This window comes from Zingiber officinale, chromosome 4A (assembly GCF_018446385.1).
Source record: "Zingiber officinale cultivar Zhangliang chromosome 4A, Zo_v1.1, whole genome shotgun sequence".
Taxonomy (NCBI): domain Eukaryota; kingdom Viridiplantae; phylum Streptophyta; class Magnoliopsida; order Zingiberales; family Zingiberaceae; genus Zingiber; species Zingiber officinale.
The window spans coordinates 75,767,249-75,790,293 of NC_055992.1; the positions used below are offsets into that span (position 1 = coordinate 75,767,249).

At 36.3% G+C, this 23,045-nt stretch overlaps 1 protein-coding gene across 3 annotated transcripts in view; it reads left to right on the plus strand.

The window, feature by feature from the left end:
- Positions 1-23,045, plus strand: part of LOC121970005 (uncharacterized protein At2g37660, chloroplastic-like) — a 50,124-nt gene that overhangs the window by 19,208 nt on the left and 7,871 nt on the right. For all 3 annotated transcript variants that reach the window (XM_042520389.1, XM_042520388.1, XM_042520390.1), the window contains exons 2-7: positions 191-303; positions 409-462; positions 555-639; positions 1,302-1,407; positions 1,576-1,662; positions 1,774-1,871. In XM_042520389.1, the coding sequence (XP_042376323.1) occupies positions 191-303; positions 409-462; positions 555-639; positions 1,302-1,407; positions 1,576-1,662; positions 1,774-1,871 (543 nt within the window). The remainder of the gene's footprint in view (positions 1-190; positions 304-408; positions 463-554; positions 640-1,301; positions 1,408-1,575; positions 1,663-1,773; positions 1,872-23,045) is intronic.

The window sequence follows — 23,045 nt, forward strand, 5'->3', positions numbered from 1 at the left end:
GCATTTAACCATATCACCAATCAAAATAACCAAACATGAGTCCCAACTGTTTGAGGTCAGTGAAACTGATCTTATTCCTCCAATGAAATCTATAAATGATACTAAATTCTAATACTTATGAGATTTAACCAAATCAACTTGAAATTCCATGTGCTGATTCAACTCATTGATCACTATAAATTGCATGCAGGGCAGTTAGTTGTTGCATCCTTGCTTAGTAGAAATATTAAGACACGCTTGCTACTTAGAGATCCTTCAAAAGCAATATCTTTGTTTGGTTTGCAAGATGAGAACACTCTTGAGGTACTGTGATCAATTTTTCTTCTAAGAGGTCAGCACAATGTTCTAAATTTCCCCACTTTTCATTTTGTTTCCATTTATTCCATATTGAATAAATTGTTGCAACAGGTACGTGAAGGTGACACAAGAAATCAAAATGACTTAGATCCAACTATCTTTGATGTTCGTCTCTATTTTGTCTAAGATTTTGGTCCTAAACTCATTTTTGCTCCTATTTATTGAATTTTTCAAATATTAGGACTCTTGTCTCGTAGGGAGTGACGCATATTATTTGCTGTACTGGAACTACAGCTTTTCCTTCAAAACGTTGGGACGGAGATAACACCCCTGAACGAGTAGGTAAGAATAGTTTGTTTCTGCATCCATCTTGATTTTTACCACAGTATTCCATCAGGAATTTTACTTGCAGTCACTAGCTTCATGATCAGTTTTTAACTTATCTAAGCCTATTATAGAATCCTAAAGGCAATCAATTGCTAAATAGGACTCAAATTTGTGATGCAAAGTAAGCGACAAGGTTAGATATCTTGTCATGGGTGATTAAAAAGCTAGTGAACATATTTTCCTCAGAATATAACGAGGAAAAAAAACTAACTGCAAGGTATTTAAACTAACAGAGATTACAAGGATGGTACATGTTCCAGATTCAACTATATGAGGGTAATGCTGGATAAAGGATCAATGTCTGTCCTCTTCTCCATAACCGTAAAGGGCACTTTCTCAATCTCTGAAAAGGAAACTTAATCAGTGCTGAATTTGAATTTGTATTTATGGTTCAGCAACAATAAAGATGAGGTTTGGTAACCCAATTCATGAAAATTTCAAATAAGATGGCCACAAGCCTAGATTTTCTCTAGTTGTAAATATTTAATTCCAATCAGATTGGACTCATGTTTCCTGCAATTAGCTAATATAATTTTTCTTTTCGCATAGGAATTACTTAAAACCTTTAAATACCCAATGCCTTTCTTAAAATTGATATAATGTTGCTTCATTTGAAGACTGGGAAGGAATCCGGAACCTTGTTTTGGCACTTCCTCCTACTCTTGAGAGGCTTGTTCTTGTGTCATCAATTGGCGTTACAAAATACAATGTGTTACCATGGAGGTATGCTCTTCATTTTATTGACAAACTAGAAAAGAAAACATTGTTGAAAACTATTAGCTAACTTTTCTTCCTGTTTTTCAATGAAAAGAGAACATGTTTCATTGCTTGACAATACCAAAAGAAAAAATACCTAGCTGTTATCTTCTAATTGTGATTATGTTTTGCCAGCATTATGAATCTCTTTGGTGTTCTAAAATTCAAGAAGATGGGCGAAGATTTTGTGCGAAGTTCTGTTGTACCATTCACCATTATTAGGTGGTGGTTATGTTGCAAATTTATATAAATTTTTTATCTTTCTGAACTTATCAGAATTAGTTTTAGAACATGGCTTTAACTCTATGTTGACAGTAATTATACACTTTCCAGGGCTGGGAGATTGACTGATGGACCATACACTTCCTATGATCTAAATACATTGTTGAAAGCAACTGCTGGAAAACGCCGTGCAGTTATTTTAAGTCAAGGTACTCAAATGCATTTTCAGAGGAAGCAGAATATAGATTTCAGAATTCTTTTGTAACAATGCACTGGTTTTCCCTTTTTTTCTTTTGGTGAAAAGGGTTCATCCATAATGTTTTAAGGGGGAATTCAAGTAAAATGAAAAGGAATAAAATGACAAAGAAATAAATGAGAATTTCTGAAAATGTTTTCTGTCTTATTTCAGTAAGAGGATTACAATATATATCGACATTGAGAATTATCAAATCCCTTAATCCAAGGGTCTAATATTGGAAGAAATACAACAATAATTATAACTTATCAATCCCTTAATCCTAGGATTTAATATAGAAAGAAATGCAACAATAATTATAAGGGATATATACAATAATAATGAAAATCTTAGAGAGGTAATCGAGGGATATATAACCATAACAAAACTAAATAAGGAAAGAAGAATATATTGACATCCCCCTCAAATTGATGCGGATAAGTCTATCAACATCAATTTGTTACTGAGAAACTTGTGTCGTTGCCTTTTCAAAGCTTTCGTAAAGACATCAGCTATTTGAAAATCAGTAGTAAGATGAGGAAGAGTGATAACACTTCGAATAAAGCCCTCCCTAATGTAATGACAATCTACCTCTATGTAATTTGTGCGTTCATACAACAACAATAACAACAACCAAGCCTTTTCCCACTAGGTGGGGTCGGCTGTATGAATCCTTTTATGCCATTGAGCTCTATCTCCTATATATCATGATCTATATTTAAATAAATTTTATCTTGTTTTATTGTTGCTAACCAAGTCTTTTTTGATCTTCTTCTTCCTCGTTTGATATGCATGTTTATCATAGTTTCACATCGCTTAACTGGAGCATTTATTGGTCGTCTAAGTACATGTCCGTACCATCTTAAACGTGTCTTTCGGAGTTTTTCTCAATAGATGCAACTCCGACTTTCTCTCCAATACTCTCATTTCTTATTTTGTCCATCCTCGTATATCCACACATCCACCTTAGCGTCCTCATCTCTGCAACTCTCATCTTCTGCTCATGTGCTCTAGTCATAGCCCAACATTGAGCTTCATATAACATAGCAGGTCTAACTGAGGTTTTATAGAACTTACCTTAGTTTAAGAGGTACCTTACGATCACATAAAACACTCGACGCTCCCCTCCATTTCACCCATCCTGCTTGTATTCTATGTAAGACATCTCTCTCAATCCCTCCATCGTTTTGCAAAAATGATCCTAAATATTTAAATCTCTCGGTTCCAGGCAACTCGTCATCTCCTATCTTAACAATTGTTTCATTACTTCTAATATTGCTAAACTTAAATTCCATATATTCTGTCTTTAATCTACTAAACTTAAAACCTTTCTTTTCTAGTGTTTCCTCCCGGATTCTAGTTTAGCATTTACTCCTTCACGTGTTTCATCTACCAAAATAATATCATTTGCAAACAACATGCACCACGGTGCTGTATCTTGAATGTGCGCAGTGAGTTCGTCCATAATTAGTGTAAAAAGATATGAACTTAGAGCTGATCCTTGATGTAACCCTATCTTTATTGGAAATGCTTCAGTTACTCCGCCTGAAGTCTTTACTCTGGTCGTTACATTCTCATACATGTCCTTAATTAGTTCAATATATGTTACGCTAACACCTCTCTTTTCTAAAATTCTCCATATAATTTCTCTTGAGACTCTATCATAAGCTTTTTCTAAGTCAATGAATACCATTTGTAGATCTTATTTTTGCTCTCGATATTTTTCAATTAATTGTCTAAGAAGATGTATAGCTTCTAAGTCAATGACACCTCTCTTTGTGTGTTCATGATATACTAAATTTGTAGTCCCTTCGGGGCGGTGCGATGGTTAAGGCATGGGGTGTTGCCACATGAGGTCTTGGGGTCGAAACTCGGCGTGACCGAGCATAACCTCCCCCATGTCTTGGCCATTTGCATTAATGGCTAGTAGCCACCCGTGATTTACCTCCTCCATATTGGCCTAGGGACGGGTTGGCGGGGGCGCTGGGGGTGAGCGAATCGCCTTTTGCCACATGATATACTAAATTTATAGCTATTTGAATGACACTAGTATTATCACTATGAAGTGGAGTAGGATTAGGTGGAGGAAATCTAAGTTCGGAAAGAAGACCACATAACCAAACAATGTCACAACAGCAGACATGACTCTATATTCATCCTTCGTGGAAGAAACACAATCCTGTTTCTTACATTTCTAAGAATTCAAGGCAATTCCAAGAAAAATGTACTAGCCTATTGTAGATTTCCTAGTATTCGGGCAACTATCCCCAATCCGTATTACTATGCGCAATCAAATTAAGAGCATATTTTGTAGGAAAAAACAACCCATGAGTAGATGATCCAATTAAGTATCGAATAATGTGACGAACTACAGCAAGATGAAGATGTCAGGTGATTGCATAATTTGCTAATTGTATGGGCAATATATGAGATAACGGGACTTTTGATTGTTAGGTAGATAAGATTACCAACAAGTTGTCTATTTACCTCACCTCATTTTTTTGGTATTTCACATTCACCTGCATTGGCATATCAACAGTAGTATTGGCGTATCAAGTATTATCCTTTAAATCAGCTAGCTCAATGAGATTATGAATATATTTATATTGATTCAAGAGCAAACCATGATCTCGAGAGTGAATTTGCAGTCCCAAAAAATATGTGAGATGTCCAAGATCTTTCATTTTAAATGTACTATGCAATATATTTTGAAGCTTAGTGATGAACCCAATCTCATTACGAGTGATGATAATATTATTAACATAGACTAAGAGAAAGACCATAGAGTCGACAAGAGGGGGTGGATTGCCTACAAAATAAAAATAACCTTTTCTCGATCTTTCAATTTAGATTAGTAGCACAATTAAAATAAACAGTAATAAATTAACTAAACAACTAATAAAATAAAAAAGACGGAAGAATTACTTGGTTACAATCTAGGTGGTTGTTAATCCAAGGCTTTGAAAGTGCTCCACTAGAATTCTCCTTCATTACAGGCGGAGAAGCCTCTTACATAAATTGACAGCACAGAAAATAAGATATGAAAGGCTACAGGACTTGTTCAAGTTGTTGGTTATTACTTAGCTCCAGGGGTCTTTTTATAGCCTTTGGAAAAATATATTCGTTGCTTGAAGGAGCCTCCAAGGAGGTCCAGGGCGCCTCCTAAAAGGATAAAACTTTATCCTTATGCAACGGTAGGCAATTGTTTACTTTGTCCAGGGCGCCTCCAACCAAAAAGGCGTAAGGGTGCCTCCAACAATAATGGAGGCGCCTTCACTCAAAGGTGCGAGGGCGCTTCCAACAACCCTGGAGGCGCCTCCAATAGTGCAGATTGCACTTTTAACTGTTAACACTTGGGTGACTTTATTCAATTAAAATTGGGCTCATCCGAACCCATCTTCCGACCTTCTCCTCGAGCAGGCTTCCTCCTTAGCTTCTCGTCCCTCGGACCACCGCGCGCGTTCTTCTTGTCCGCCGGTGTACTCTTCCGCAGCACCTCGTCCCTCGGATGCATCGAGCCCGTCGACTCCTTCCCCTGCCATCCTTTTCATTAGCTGCGTCTTCCGCTCGATTTCTTGTGTTCCTAAGCTCCTGCACACTTAGACACAAGGATCAAATACATCTAACTTAACCTGGTTAATTACATCAAAACTAACCCGGGATTCTAACAATTTCTTCCTTTTTAATGTACATCAACCCAAGTTAAGCTAGGGTTAAAACACAAATGCAATAAAATAACTAAGTCAATTAAATTGCAATTATAACAAAAAATTGCAATGCAATAAATTGACTAAGTTAAGAATATTACAAATAAGTACAAGGATAAAATTAAAATTTCTAAAATTATCTTTCCTCTCCTTTAATTCCCCAAAAACTTATATTTATTTCTTCCCCTTTCATCACATTAAAAAAAATTGGAAAAATATGAAAAATAGTTAGAAAAATTTGAAAAATTTTCTAGGGGTTCAAGAAAAGAATTTTTGGTAAACTAACATTTTTCAGAATTAATTTTCGGAAATATGCTAACTTTACTAATTAATCTTCTATTTTGATAAAAATAATTTTAAAATTACTTTTCAATTTCAAAAAATCCTGAAAATTTTGGTCAAACTTAAACACAATAAGTTAGATCAGTAGAAAATTTTTATGAAAAAATATTATGTACTTTAACCGAAATAAATCTTTTAGTATAACAACCTATTTTTCGAAGATAAATCTTTAAAAATATATTTTTATTTCTAAAAATTCTGTTACATTGTTTAGATTTGTAAAATAGAAAGTATAATGGGAGAAAAACTAAAATTTTCAAATTTCAATTTTTGTGAATTTTTAATATTAAAAATTAACTTTTCAGTAATTAATTTACAAAAAATTCATTTTTGATCAGAAAAATTTAAGAATATTTATTTTAACAAAAAGTATAATGTTTTATCCATATAAAAACTTTGAGAAAATAATTCAAATAGAAAAATTACTCGAAAACACAATTTCTATCCTAATAAATTAAAAATTTGGAAATTTAATCTAAAAAGGATTTTGGAACCATATATAGGTTCCTTCCTATTGGATTCACTAAAAACTTCGATGGTACATAATTCCTAGAGATTTTTCTAATCTGTCTCCAGCGATTTTTAATGTATCAGTTGATTCTATCATAATTTCTAAATCATGATTTTTAAAAATTATTTGAACATGCAAGGCCATTTTCCATTTTCTTTATTTTTACTTTTAGATTTTCATTTTCTATTTTTAGATTATCATACATATCTAAGGGTCATGAATTCACTAAGTTTAGTTTTCGCTTAGCATTTTCATTTTCTAATTTTACTATATGTTTAGAGAGCATCTTAATAAATTGAAATGACTTTTCATGAGGTAAAACACGTACCTCACTTACCTCGTGGTCTTATGCTCCCTTTCGTCTGCTTTCTTCTGAAGATCCTCCCCCTTCATCGATGCTCATCTCTGAGCTACTTTCATCCAAGGTGGTTAAGGGTGCCTCCTAAAAGGATAAAACTTTATCCTTGTGTAACAGTAGCCTAATGGCTATTGTTTACTTTGTACAGGGCGCCTCCCACCAAAAAGGCACGAGGGCGCCTCCAACAACAATGGAGGCGCCTCCAATAGTGCAGATTGCACTTTTAACTATTAACACTTGGGTGACTTATTTCAACCGGAATTGGGCTTACCCAAACCTATCTTTCAGTCTTCTCCTCGAGTGGCCTTCCTCCCCGGTTTCTCGTCCGCTGGTGTACTCTTTCGCAATACCTCGTCCCTCGGATCCACCGACTCCTTCCCGTGCCATCCTTTTCACTAGTTGCGTCTTCCGCTTGACTTCTTGTGTTCCTAAGCTCCTGCACACTTATAGACACAAGGATCAAATACATAGGACCTAACTTGGTTGATCACATCAAAACTAACCCGGAGTTCTAACACATTATTGTCTTGTGAAAGAAAAGTGATAATCATATTGACTTTGTGTGAAAGAGAAAGTGAGAAGAGTGCTGCGAAACTTCTCAAACTAGGCTCAAGGCGCTTGCTTCAACCCATACAAAGAGCGTCTTAGCTTGCAAACTTCATGAGAAGTTGTCATTGACATACCAGGTGGCAGTTTCATGCGTTACCTCTTCCTTAAGATCCCCATTATGGTGTTTTTACTTCCATATGATGTACAAACCAAGATTTAGTGGATGCAATAGCAAGAATGGTTCTCATCGTGGTCATTGTGGTCATCTTAGCAACTGGTGCAAATGCTTCTTCATTGTCGAGCCATATTCTTGTTTATTGTCAAGAGTAACCAATTTATCTTTGTATCGATGTAAAGACCCATCAGACTTGAGTTTCACAGTATAGACCCACTTACTACGGGCTTAACATTTAGAGGACAAGAAATAATATCCCAAGTATGATTTTCCTTAAGTTCTTGAAGTTCTACTTCCATTGCTTGTTGCCAACACATGTTCCATAGTCTGGTTATAACAAGTGGGAATGGAAATAGAAGATAAAGTAGTAAACATAGCCACAGGGTTGAAAAACCATACCTTTCAAGAGGTTTGTTAGGTCTAGAGTGTAAGGAACTAGGGCGCTAAACATGCTTAAGCGCAGCAGAAAACTTCTAGTTCCTCCAGAAGATCTATGTGAAGGGAAAGACATGTTACAATCTATACTAAGTTTATATCATGATAGTATACCTTTGATTCGTGCACATGAACTCCAGACAGCTTGGATCTCAGCACGAACACACGTTCGCGCCTCTATGGTATCCACACGAACAAGTGCTCGTTTGTTCACAAACTCGCAAAGTGGAGAAGACAACCACCTAAGGTTGTGCTAGTAACCTTGATAGGAGGTCTCGGACTAGAGGAGAAGAGAAGAGGAAGGAGAATGAAGAAGTACACCAAAATGAGAGAAAAAATGTTTAAGTATTTTCATCCAATGAAAATACTTAATGAGCATTAATTCAATTAATGAGCATTAATGAATATTTACACTCCATTAAGGACCACATTTGAAACTCTTCATTTTGAATTCAATTTCGAAAATTGAATGATTCATTGAATTTTGAAATTCAATAAATTAATCTCCATTAATTCTCTTAGTGAATGAATTCACTTGAGTCTAACTCAAGTCTAATCCACTCGAGTCTAACTCAAGTCTAATTCAATCGAGTCTTACTCAATTGATCTCATGCAATTTCAAATATAATGAATCACCATTTCATTAATTCATATTGACTCCTTGAGTCTAGTTTGAGTTGGACTCAATCCAATAATTAGATCCAATTGAGTCTAACTCAATAAGTCCAATTCGGATTAGACTTAATCCAATAATTCATCATATGAACCCATCTCTAAATCTACTTGCTCTTTGTGTGTGACCCAATAGGTTTTTGTAACGTTGGCAATGTATCCAAATCAACATTTAGATACATAAGCAATGAGTGACATCTAGCAAGACATCATTGCTATCCAAGTGACGAGAAAGTCGAGATCCGACCTAACCTGTCTGTGACTATTATCTTGTATGACTTGGTCTCTCTATCCTTGATATCTAGATTGATCAATGAGGCATAGATCGTGTCATCCTCTTATCAACCTTTTGTGTTTCTTGATCTCTAAGTAGACACACTCAATCAAATAAGCTCAATATCTCATATTGACTCATTTGCTCATGACCATGCTTTCTTGTGTCCTACTAATAAGGGGTCCACAGATATCGCTTCTGTCATATTGAAGGGATAGATCTCATCTACATCACTCACATCCCTCCGCATAATTCATTGCATATAATTCATTGCGTGCACATGAACTCCAGACAGCTTGGATCTCAGCACGAACACACGTTCGCGCCTCTATGGTATCCACACGAACAAGTGTTCGTTTGTCTCACAAACTCGCAAAGTGGAGAAGACAACCACCTAAGGTTGTGCTAGTAACTTTGATAGGAGGTCTTGGAGTAGAGGAGAAGAGAAGAGGAAGGGGAATGAAGAAGTACACCAAAATGAGAGAAAAAATGCTTAAGTATTTTCATCCAATGAAAATACTTAATGAGCATTAATTCAATTAATGAGCATTAATGAATATTTACACTCCATTAAGGACCACATTTGAAACTCTTCATTTTGAATTCAATTTCGAAAATTGAATGATTCATTGAATTTCGAAATTCAATAAATTAATCTCCATTAATCCTCTTAGTGAATGAATTCACTTGAGTCTAGCTCAAGTCTAATCCACTCGAGTCTAATTCAAGTCTAATTCAATCGAGTCTAAGTCTTACTCAATTGATCTCATGCAATTTCAAATATACTGAATCACCATTTCATTAATTCGTATTGACTCCTTGAGTCTAGTTTGAGTTAGACTCAATCTAATAATTAGATCCAATTGAGTCTAACTCAATAAGTCCAATTTGAATTAGACTTAATCCAATAATTCATCATATGAACCATCTCTAAATCTACTTGTTCTTTGTGTGTGACCCAATAGGTTTTTGTAACGTTGACAATGTATCCAAATCAACATTTAAATACATAAGCAATGAGTGACATCTAGCAAGATATCATTGCTACCCAAGTGACGAGAAAGTCGAGATCCGACCTAACCTGTCCGTGACTATTATCTTGTATGACTTGGTCTCTCTATCCTTGATATCTAGATTGATCAATGAGACATAGACCGTGTCATCCTCTTATCAACCTTTTGTGTTTCTTGATCTCTAAGTAGACACACTCAATCAAATAAGCTCAATATCTCATATTGACTTATTTGCTCATGGCCATGCTTTCTTGTGTCCTACTAATCAAGGGGTCCACAGATATCGCTTCCGTCATATGGAAGGGATAGATCTCATCTACATCACTCACATCCCTCTGCATAATTCATTACATATCTAGTGATCTACTTTATTGTCTACCTGTTACAGGTGACATTTACCGATACCAAAGTACACAACTCCTTATGTAAGGAACCGTAGTGACTTCAGATCTAAGGACTATTCATACCAATAGTCACATGAGAATGTTTATGACACTCATATAACGATCTATGAAACATTCTCATGACGGGCCATTCAGTATATATTCTCTAATATATACCCATGTGTCAACTTGATATCTCATATCCATGATTTGTAAGATCAAGTCATCCGTTGACCTACATGCTAGTCTCAACGCTTTAATATTGTTCTTGTATATTAATGTTTGACTAGGAATAGTTAAGAGTAGTGTTCTATGTATATCTACAATATCTCACTATCAATTCAACCAATTGATATGTTGTAGATAAGAACCTACTACCCAAGGATATTATTATACTTATTCAATCGACATTGAACTGAAATAAATTTAATAACCAACTTTACCTTTTATTAATAATGAAATATGATACAAAATGAGCCCTTTACAATCATCTCATAATTGGTACTAGGGCTAATACTAACAATCTCCCACTAGCACTAGTGCCAATCACTAAGATATCGAATTCCCATTGACCTAGTGTGACTATCGTGCTTCCTCTGTGCCAAAGCCTTGGTCAAGGGATCCGCAATGTTAGCATTGATCGATACTCTGCATATCCTCACATCTCATCTATCGATGATCTCTCGAATGAGATGGAACCGCTGTAGTATCTAATACCCAACATCACCATTTAAACAAAATACATACCCTGACTGCAATCTATAATCAGCCTTATCTGTTAGGAAACTAGCATCGGTGTAACTCTTTATGACAAGCTCTTCATCACCTCCAAAGATCAAGAAATAATCTTGCGTCCTTCTCAAGTACTGAAGAATATTCTTGACTGCTGTCCAGTGACCTTCACCTGAATCTGACTGGTATCTGCTTGTCATACTTAAAGCATACGAGACATCTGGGCGAATACAAAGCATGGCGTACATGAGAGACCCTAAAGCAGATGCATAAGGAATCTGATCCATGCGGTCCCTTTCTTCCTTAGAAGAGGGGCATTGAGTCTTCGAAAGACTCACACCATGTGACATCGGCAGGAATCCCTTCTTGGAATTCTCCATGGCAAAACGTTTAAGCACCTTGTCAATGTATGTACTCTGGCTTAGGTCAAACAATCTTTTAGATCTATCTCTATAGATCTTAAGGCCTAAAATATAGGTTGTTTCACCTAAGTCTTTCATTGAAAAATAATTCCCAAGCTAAGTCTTCACTGACTGAAGAGTAGGGATATCATTTCCAATGAGAAGTATGCCATCAACACAATATGAGAAAGATGGTCGTGCTCCCACTAACCTTCTTGTAGATACAGGGTTCATCTTCATTCTTAATGAAACCAAACGTTTTGATCGCATCATCGAATCGAAGATTCTAGCTTCTAGAAGCTTGCTTTAATCTATAAATAGATCTTTGCAGCTTACAAACCTTTCCAGCGTTTTTTGGATATACAAAATCTTCAGGTTGTGTCATGTACATATTCTCGAGTAGATTTCCGTTAAGAAATGCGGTTTTGACATCCATCTGTCAGATCTCATAATCATAGTAAGCTGCAATAGCAAGTAAAATCCGAATAGACTTGAGCATTGCAACTGGTGAAAAAGTTTCATCATAGTCTATACCATGAATTTACTTGAAATTTTTAGCTACCAATCTACCTTTATAGATATACATATGCCAATCTATGTCAGTCTTCACTTTGAAGACCCACTTACACCCAATGGGTTTGATCCCTTCAGGTGGATCAATCAAAGTCCATACTTGGTTAGTATACATGAATTCCATTTCGGATCTCATGACCTCTAATCATTTTTCAGAATCTGGGCCCTGTACAGCTTCCTGATAAGATGTAGGCTTGTCAAGACTAACAAGCCATTTTCCCCTCCTTTTCTTCTAGTAAGGGTGATTCTGAAGTGCCCTTTCTTTTTGCATTCAAAGCATTGAACATTTGCTAGATCCTTCTTGGAAATATCCTTTTTCACGATTCTCCGAGTAAATTTTTTCCGTTGGATCATCATTTTAACCAGGTGTGTGACTTCCGAAGAGAGATCGTCTATCAGATATTGATTCAGACTTGGATTCTAATTCAATCTCTTCATTGGGTTTAGATCTTAACTTAGATTTATCTAAAATCAAAGTTATATATATTTTTTTCTATCAAGATTAGTCAATTCATGTAATTCAAAATCATAAAAGAATTCATCTAATTTAATAATAGATAAGGCCTTAAATACTTTGTACGCATCAACCATTGATGCCTATAATGTGGCCTTTAGAAATGCCTTAAGTGCATACCTGATCAAGTCATAGTTGTGTAGTAATGACTTGAGCCTTGCTTTTATTGACAGTTGTCCAGTTTTCAAAAGATAACTGTAGTGCCTTCTTGATTTGTGGGCCGCTCAAGGTCTTCCATTTTCCTTTTCCAATAAGTGAAATTGCCGCCATTGAAGAAAGGCGGGTTGTGCCCTACAAAGACATTTCTCAAAGAAAATATTTGTTTAAGTTGTATTAAGGTCTAGGATAGGATATGAGTTTGGTTTAAGTTTGCTATGATTGTAATTAAGGTTTGGATTTGTGTTCAAACTAGACTCAGATTATTAATCAATTTGTTTGTTCCTTTCTTATAGCACAAAGTTCGCCTCATGTTAGATTCAGGTTTTGCTTTGTGCTAATTGAGCAAGAGTTTTCAAAATTAACTTCGAGGTTGTGGCGAAACACAGAGGTCTTCTTAAGAATCAGAACAATCACTTCTTAAAACAAAGTCTTTTTAAGGAACTAGAGCTAAATCAACTTTAATACAATTCTTTGGTTTAACCGATTTAGAGTGAGATGAGTTAGCATTTTCTAGTTCCATTTGACTAGATGCACCAGGTAGGGTACTCTTTACCAACCTAGACATGCACCTAACTAGGCTTTTCTAGAGTACTATCAGCTCAACTTGCCTTGATACCAAATTGTAGGATCGAACTCGACGCTAGAGGAGGTGAATAACGTTACAAATTTTAAAAATGAGTAAATAGTAAATAAATAGTTGAATCAATCAAAGTAGCATAGCCGATAATAAAGATTACTTAGAATGATTCAATCAAGACAACACAAAAAGCATGTAATAGATTTAGCTACCAGTTTAAGCATGCAAATAGTTGATTAACCAAAACAGAAGTAGACACACGCAATAATAATAATAATAATAATAATAATAATAATAATAATAATAATAATATGATTTTTATTTCTAAATTTCTCTTAGGCGGAGAAACTTTACCGTAAAAAAAATCAAAAAATTAGGTAAAATAACAAAATGAAAATGTACTCAAAGGAAGCATGTGTTGCAGCGTGTCGTAGCATAGAAGGCGAAAGAAGACTTCAAGCACAAGAACCAGAGTGAATTCTGTAGATGAGTGACTTTCAAGTTTTGTCCCGAAATTCCTTATATAGGCTCCTCTAGTCACCTTTATCATGTTGACATGACTACAACTTTTATCCATTTGATAATGTTAATGAAGCACTCCAATCTACTAGACACCTTCCGATTGCCTAGGCAGGGGTCAAATCTCATCTTGACCCGCTTCGCTCATATTGCTGATAATGTCATCTCCCGATCACTTGGAAGCTGCTCCGGTTGTCCGTATTCTTTGATCCCCTGGATCCAATACGGTCGTCTAGATCCTTCGAAATCCTTCTGTCGAGAGTTATCACCGACCAGTTGTCCTCGGACTTCCTTCCGGTTTCTTGGAATGTAGTGGTTACACGTAATGAGTAGAATGCAGGATGCAAAGTTACTCAAACTTATATTGAGTCTAAAGATTTAGCCTCTAGTTGCCAAGCCATAACACCCACTACATCCACTTGGACTTATTTCCCAAGCTTTCAACTCCACCTGACTTGATTCACCTAGCACCTAGCTAGGAATTTCTCTACCAAGCCTTAATCATTTGGACTTGATTTACCTAGCCTCCGGCTAGGAACTTGTTTGTGAAGCCTTAATCACTTGGACTTGATTCACCTAGCTTCCAGGTAGGAATTTGTCACTTGATCTCCAACCAAAATTTAACTCATGCCGTACTTCCAATTAGGATTTCGGATGCCTAGTTCCACGAGGATTTAGTCATCAGGTTCACAACCAGGACTTCAACACCTGTCAAGTAACATGCATATACAAACTTGACACAACTAGTTATATTACAGCTAACTTAACTTTAACTTTGGTCATATATCAAAACTCTGATTTAAATGTTGTACACCCTGAAGGCACTGGAATTCCGTTCTGTTTAAATTTCATGTACAAAAAAAATTGTACAAGTACAGAACTTTTCCGAGCAACCCGCATGTTCGATTAGACGTGTGTTTGATCAATCAAGCAAGTTCTTGACGGATCAAAGCACACCTTGATCGAAGTACAAGATCGTTGGCCTCTTGTGTTGGTATTCAAAACTGATACGAAGAAAACAAAACTAGTTACGCAGCGGAATTAAAGAACTAGTTGTACCTTTCTTCATAGCTAAAGACCTCTTGATCTTCTGCCGTATTCCTCTTCTCTTCTTGGACGTCGTGTGGGCGACGATCTACCAAGACAAAACCACCCACCTTCTCTTCTCGGTTTCCAAACCGCCAGCTACAAACGGAGGCTCTAGGATGGGGCACCTTCTAATCTTCTTCTTCCTCTTCTTCATCTTCTTCAAGCCGCCGCCTACTAAGGGAGAAGGGGCGCCGTCCCTAAGCAAGGAGGAGGGGGGTGCCGACCCTAAGCAAAGAGGAAGGGGGCGCCTGCTCTTGTTATGGAGGAGGGGCGCCGACCACAAGGAAGAGATGTGACCGGCCCTAGCAAGGGAAGAGGGGCGCCGACCACAAGGAGGAAGGGAAATTGTGGAAAATTAGAAAGTTAGGTTTTAGGGGCCACCACCTACTCCTTTTTATAGGCTTGCTGTCGGTTACAAAGAAAGAAAAAATAATAGAATTTTGTTTAGAAAAAATCTAAACCAAACTATATTAAATCAAACCAAGTTCAACCAAACCAAGTTAAGTTAAATCAAACCAAGTTATGGATGGGTGGATGCGAGACTTTATATAGAGACTACAACAGAGACCTAGAGGAGGAATTGGTTTAGGCCTCCTGATGGGCTTGAGCTTCCTGTGTTCGGCCCGAACACCCAACCCAAGTTCATCAATAATAACCCATACCACTAAAGGGTTATTATTGAACTACCGCACTAATCTCATATTACAGTGCGTTAATCTCCCTGTGTTTAAGATATCGTATGCCCGTTAATTAAATAAGTTATACAACTCAATTAATTAACATCTGATTCCAAGAGTAGTACCACTCAACTTTATTATCATGCCGGACTAAGTCCACCTGCACGGTTTACATGATAATCCTTATGAGCTCCTCAAGGGGACATCATCAACCTAAATAATTAGGACACAGATTCCTTTTATAATCAACAAGACACCATATAAATAGTATTATTTCCCAACTTATCGGGCCTATTGATTTAATGAATAAATCTCACCCATTGATAAGTTAAAAAAATAAATATTAAGTATACGTGCTTGTTATTATATAGGGATTAAGAGGACGCACATCCATAATAACAGAGGTTCTGTTCTTTTATATAGTCAGTATAAATCGAACAACCTCAAATGGTCCTGCTCAATACACATATAGTGTACTAGTGTAATTTTATAGTCAAGATAGACTAATGTCAAATTACACTACAACCGTTCCAATGGTTTGTCCCAATCCATCTTGGTTGTGAGCTACTATTTATAATTTGTAAGGAACTGATAACATGATCTTCTGTGTGGCACCACACACCATGTTATCTACAATATAAATTAACTGGACAACTGCATTAACATATATATAAATATAAAATGCAAACATTTGACCAAAGTGATTCTCATTTCAAAATATTTCAAAACAGATGTTCATACAAAAGCTAGGCTTATAGTATACATCCCAACACACCCAGTAGCAACAACAGAAAGATGTGGAGAAACCTTAGTGAGACCTGGAGGAGGCAGGTTTAAACCTTGTAATTGGTATTTGTGACTCAGGAAAATATGGTAAAGCAGATAGAGAAAGAAATTTTGAGGTCTATCGTGTGCTAAAGATTAAGGCCTGATTTTAAAAAATAATAACATTCCTAGAGACAGGAGTTCGACGGGCATAAGGATCATAGCAAAGAAATCATTTTTGGGTTCGAGCATACCCTAAGAAAGCACACTTGATAGATTGGATTATTTCTTTCATATACAGGAAGGTGAACAAAATACACACATCCAAAAATATGAAGATTGGAATAATTTGGTGCTTGCCTAAGCAAACAAAAGTTGGAAGAATCATTGATCAAACTTGGAGATGGTAATTTATTAATCAAATAAACAGTAGTAGACAAAGTTCCACACCAAAAAATGAGAAGGAACATACGACTCAATTAGAAGAGTGCGAATAACATCAAGAAGATGATTCTTTCTTTCAACTACATTGTTTTATTATGGAGTGAAAAGACAAGAACGTTGTGATATCATCCCATGACTTTGAAGAAAAAATTGAAATTCATTCGACATATATTCACCACTTGAATTTGATTGCAAGGTTTTGATTTTGGCAGAAAATTGTATTTTGACTAAAACATAAAAGATTTTAAACATTTAGAAAACCTCACTTTTAGACCAAAGAAAAGATACTTAAGTAAAGCGAATGAAATCATCAATAAATGTAACAAAGTATTTGTAATGTTCATGAGAGATTACAAGGGTAATACAAGTTCAAAAGGTTTGGTGGTACGGTTTTTATGCAATGGAAAAGGAAGTGTTTTACTTTTACCAAGTTTGCAAAAGATGCACAATCAACAAAATTATTATTAGAAGAAATCAAATTTAGGGAAGACTTGAAGTACATGAGAATTAGAGTATTCTAAACGTCTATGCCACACCTTATTATCACATTGAACAATATTATGGGCAACATAATGACAACATAGAGGGACATAAAAACAAAGGAAAGAGATGTCCCACTTTAGGTCCCTTCGCAATTATCTTCCCGGGCACTTGATCCTGCACAAGACAACCAGAATTTGATCGACAAATATAAAATTAATGGACAACTTATGAGACACAAAAACAATATTTAATGATGCTGAAATATCACCAACAACTATGACAGGTAAGGAATTGCCATCGATCGTATGAATTTGAAGATTTTCTTTAAATTTTTTAACATTATTTAAAGGTAAGACAGTGTTGGTCATGTGATTGGAAGCACCAAAATCAAAATACCAAGGCTTGGAATTAGAATTTTTGTTACCTGAAAGGCCTAAAGGAGAAAGGGCAGAAACTAGCACTTGTTAAACTATTTCAGGAGTAATAGAGACTAACCAGGATTAGGGGTATTTGAGGAACCAATTGAGATATTATAGGCTGTTTCAGATTTCTTTAGAGGCCGAGTGGAACAATCTTTGATAATATGCCCCGATAATAATTGTAGAAATTTTTAGTACAATTAGTGGCAATGTACCCGAATCTTTTGCAAATATAGCACTGGATATTTGTCATATCTCTATCTCCTTTAAACCTTCCTTGAGTAGCGCAGGTAACAGGAATTGGAGTAGAATATTGAACTTTTTACTCCAAGACATGACATTGTAATGAGATGTCATCCTTCTCTGAGAATCTTTCCTACACAAATATTCAATAATGGAACTAGTTCTTTGTTCATTCGATTGGACCTGATTGCTTCAAACTCCTCCCTTAACTTCATTAAAATTTGGTCACACTTGCTAGTCTTATGCAAACTTTAGATAGCAATGAGTCCTTCGGGAGGTACACTTGCATACACTATATCTGTGTACTTAGCCTAAAGCTTTCCAAAGAAAGAATAAAACTCTTGGATTGACATACTCCCTTGACTGAGCTGACCTAACTCGAGTTCCAATTGAAATCTTCGTGCTGTATTAATCCAACATTTCTCTAGAGCTCTTATAAGATTGAGCTTGAGAAGTATGGAGGGTTCCACACTTACCAGGATCCAGTCATAATCCGAGCATCCATCACCTCCCATTTTATATATTTCTCCTTCTCTTTCTCGCCTTTAGGTGTAGGAAACATCCCATCAATATTATCCCATAATTTCTTTCCCTTGATAAAATATGAAATTGGAATGCCCATGTAGAATACCATTAAATTGAACAAGAAAATGTTCAGATCGTTCCAAAGATATGATTCAACTAGAAACATGTTCTAAGAGATCAGGTCTAAGAAAATATACTAGAAGAACACGAAAAAGAATAAAATACTAAGATCTTGGAGCTAGACAAGGAACAAGACACAAGATGAAATGATCTCAGAGTTTTGACTCTGATATCATAACAAAAAAATAAACAAGAATTTCATATTTTCTATCTTATTTTAGCAAGAGGATTACAATATATAGACATCAAGAATTATCAAATCCCTTAATCATAAGATCTAATATAAGAAGAAATAGTATTGTAAATAATGGTAGGTGGCGGCGGGGTGGTCAGTGACTACCTATTGCCTCGGCCGCTTAGGCAGTTGAAATTTTTTTATTATTTTTATATATAATATTATAAATAGTCAACATTCTTTATAATGTTTATGCATAAATAAGCTTCATACAATACAATATGGTGCAAATAAATATATAAATGCAACTAATAGGATAATTAATAACAATTCATCACCATATTAATACTAAATAAGTAATATTATTACTTCTTCCAAAAGTCTATGTTTAAAATTCAAAGTTTAAATCCAACATTGCAACAAACCAATAAGGACAAGATTAAACATAACTAATCTTCTAAATCATCTACACATGCACCATCAACTACATCCATAATCCTCTCATCATTAGACTCAAAATTAACATCTTCACTCTCCTCTGATGTATCTAAATCCTCTAATAGGGATGTTCCATACGTTCCTCCTTGGTTGTAGCACTTCATCCGCTCCCGAGGCCTCCGCCACCATTCTCTACGTGAGTCCCGAATCTTGCTCGACCTCATCTTCAACACCACCATTAACAAGCAAACCTTGAGCTTCACTAGCTTGAGAGGATAGAAGCAAATCTCCACCCATTTCTCTTTTACTCTTCTTCATAAGATTTGCGTTGAATTTGACATATACAAAGATCATTGGAACTGCAAGTACCCTGGTAGTTTTGATGCGATCAGCCGAGTTAAGTTAGGTCCTGTGTATGTTTGATGCCTTGTTTTTAAGTGTGTAGAAACTTAGGAACATAAGAAGTTAAGCGGAAGATGTAATGAGCGAGAAGGATGACACGGAAACAGAGTCGACGGACTCGGTGTATCCAAGGGATGAGGAGTTGTGGAAGTGCACATTAGTGGAGCGAGAAGGACGCGTGCTGTTGGGATGAAACCCCGAATCTCCCTAGCCAACGGATCCGTGCGAAGAATAAAATTCAAAACTTACGAATACGAGTTTCAAACTCTAGATCTACAGTAGATAAGAGTATTACCCTTGTAGCGAAGCCCTTCGCGTTCCCGCTCGTCCAAACGGTGCCGGATCTCGAAGTTGTCAATGTAGACAACTCTCTATACGTATCCACACGAACACGTAGATGGAAAAACACACAAAAGGTGTGCTAGCACCTTTTGATGATTCGACCAAGTTGAGGAGGAGAGGGAGAGGGAGAGCTAGAGGAAGGAGATGAAGTGAATTGCCTTGAATGAAATGAATCCAATTCATTCCCCATAAGTGGCCGGCCACCTTCACAAGGTGTAACCCCCATCCTCATTAAATGTAGCCATTAAAGAGAATAGCTTTGTAACCCCCATGAGGTGACACACTTTGATGATGTGGCACATCATCATTAGTCCTCCTAATGCCAAATCATTAATGATGTGGCAAATAGTCAAGTCAAACTTGACTCTTCCTCTTCCTCTCAAGTCAAGTCAAACTTGAATTAATCTCTCTCATGGTTGATCTAATCCAACCATTTAATTCAAGCCAATTTAACATAATGAATCTAATTCATTTAATTAAATTAATTCAATGAGTCATAATCTAAATTAGACTCATTGAACACATGAATTAACTTGAGTCCAACTCAATTAGCCCAATTAGGATTACTCTTAATCCAATTTGATTCATCAAATGAATCTAATCCTCTTGGTTCATCATATGAACCTAATCTCCATCTAATTGTCCTTAGTGTGTGACCCTATAGGTTCTTGTAACGTTGGCAATGCCCCTAAACCCATTTAGGAGCATAAGTAATGAGCGGTATCTAGCAACACATCATTACTACCCAATGTTACAAGAATGTTGAGATCCAACATCACCTTGTGACTACTAATTGTGACTCCTCACAAAATATGACAAGTGTCCTTCTATCCTAGATATCTAGATTGATCAATGTGAGGCATAGACCGTGTCATCCTCTGATCAATCTAAATCCTGAACTCCAAGTAGACTCACTAAATCAAATGAGCTCAATATCTCATATTGACTCATTTGAGCATGGCCATGCACTTCGTGGTCTCACTCTATCAAGAATACCGATGTCTCTCCCGTCATATAGGAGGGATAGATCCCATCTACATCACTCACATCCCTCCGCATAATTTGTTACATACCCAGTAATCGCCTTTATAGTCCACCCAGTTATGGGTGACGTTTGACGAAACCAAAGTACATAACTCCTTATTAGGGAACGATGGTGACTTCTGGTCTAAGGACTAGTAGTCATACTAATAGCTACATGAGAAAGTATATGACACTCATATAATGATCCATGATACTTTTTCATGGCGGGTCATTCAGTATACATTCTCTAATACATACCCATGTGTCAACTTGATATCTCTATATCCATGACTTGTGAGATCAAGTCATCGAGTTGACCTACATGCTAGTCTTATTGCATTAACATTGTCCCTGAATGTTAATACTCGACTAGGAATGATTAAGAGTAGTATTCCCTATATCATCTCACTATCGATTCAACCAATCGATTGATATAGGTAAGAACCTTCTACTCAAGGACGTTATTATACTTAGTTTATTTGGCACCAATACAAGTAAGTATAATAACCAAAAACCAAATGCCTTTATTTATATAGAATATGATACAACAAGTCCAAAATACAATCATCAAATGATTGGCTCTAGGGCTCTAGCTAACACGTGCGACGCATCCGAGGGAAGAGAAGCTGGAAACCTGCTCGAGGAGAAAGTCGGAGTTGGGTACGGGTGAGTTCAACTCTAAACTGCTAAAACATCACCCAAGTGAGTGAAGTCCGAATTTGGTCAACTCGAAAGTTGACCATGAAGACTTGAATACTTGAGATACCTCAGTTGACTTGAGGCGCCTCGGATGCCCAGCAAATAAATTGTCGCGGAAGAGACCTAAGGCGAGGCATCTTGATGAATAGTAGTCTAGGCGCCTCCGAACAATTGGAGGCGCCTGAGATTCTAGGAGCCGTTGCTGAGCAGATAAGCAGCGGAGTTCCTCATCAGCATTACTAAGGCGGCTTCGATGAACTGAGGTGCCTCCATTTTGACACATCAGAAAGAGATTGCTACGTGGATAACAATTACCACATTGGAGGCGCTCTGAATCAATAGAGGCGCCCTGATGGCCATGTCAGCAAAACGATCACTTCGACCAATGCACTATAAATAGTGCCCTATTCCTAGTTGTAAAGCGTCACACTCCGTATTCATTTTTTGTACTTCGTTTTTGAGCTTATAACTGCTATAAGGAGCTTCTCCGCCTCAACATTGTCGAAGGAGTTTTCTGCTATTGCTTTGAATTGCCTTGAATTTACAACCACTAGGTTGTAACCAAGTAAATATTTTGTCCCCTTATTTCTTTTTATGTTATTTTTTTTCTAATTAATTAGTGTGTCATTGCTAAGCAAAAAAGCAAGATGATTTACAAGCTATTGCCGGTCCACTAGGTCCAACATAATCTTAATGTCTCGAGCTTATTTCTTTTCTTAGTACGTATTTAAACAATTAAAAAATTATTAAAACTAACAAAAAGAAAAAATAGATAATATAATTTATGAATTGCTACTTACCCCTTCAAATTGGTTCCAATTTCTTTCACATCTCGATGAACTACTTGTCAAAAAGAGAAATCTAATTGCCATTTTTTATAAGTTTGGAGTGTCACCACCATAATTGGACCACCTTTTAAATTAAAAAAATAGGCAAAAAATTAATAAACCCAAAAATAGATAGAAAAGACATGTATGCGCTGAATAGTAATAAAAGAAGAGATGTACCCGGATCAAAGTCGTGGTACACATCCACCTTCTCATATGTCATTACCATTTTTTTTGTTGCCCCTAGGGCATAACCGAGTTAGTTATCATATCATAGGTTTACAGAATTGAACAAGGGTTGAATCCTAGCCATTACCCTCCCATGCCAGGGTGGCGGATTTTATCTTTTGGAGAAATGATCATTTCAAAGTTTCTGGATTTATTCTTATACTTCGATAATTTATCATTACAAATGGTGGAGTGGATTGCATGTCCTCGTTGGTGGAAAAAATTCTCTCAACAAAATTCAAGAACTTATTCATTGGTGTCATTTTGTATGCTTTGGATCTTTGAGGTAAAAAATCATATTCAATGAATAAGCGGCATAATGCAAAGGATTTTTTTTCAAAATAGGGGTGACATT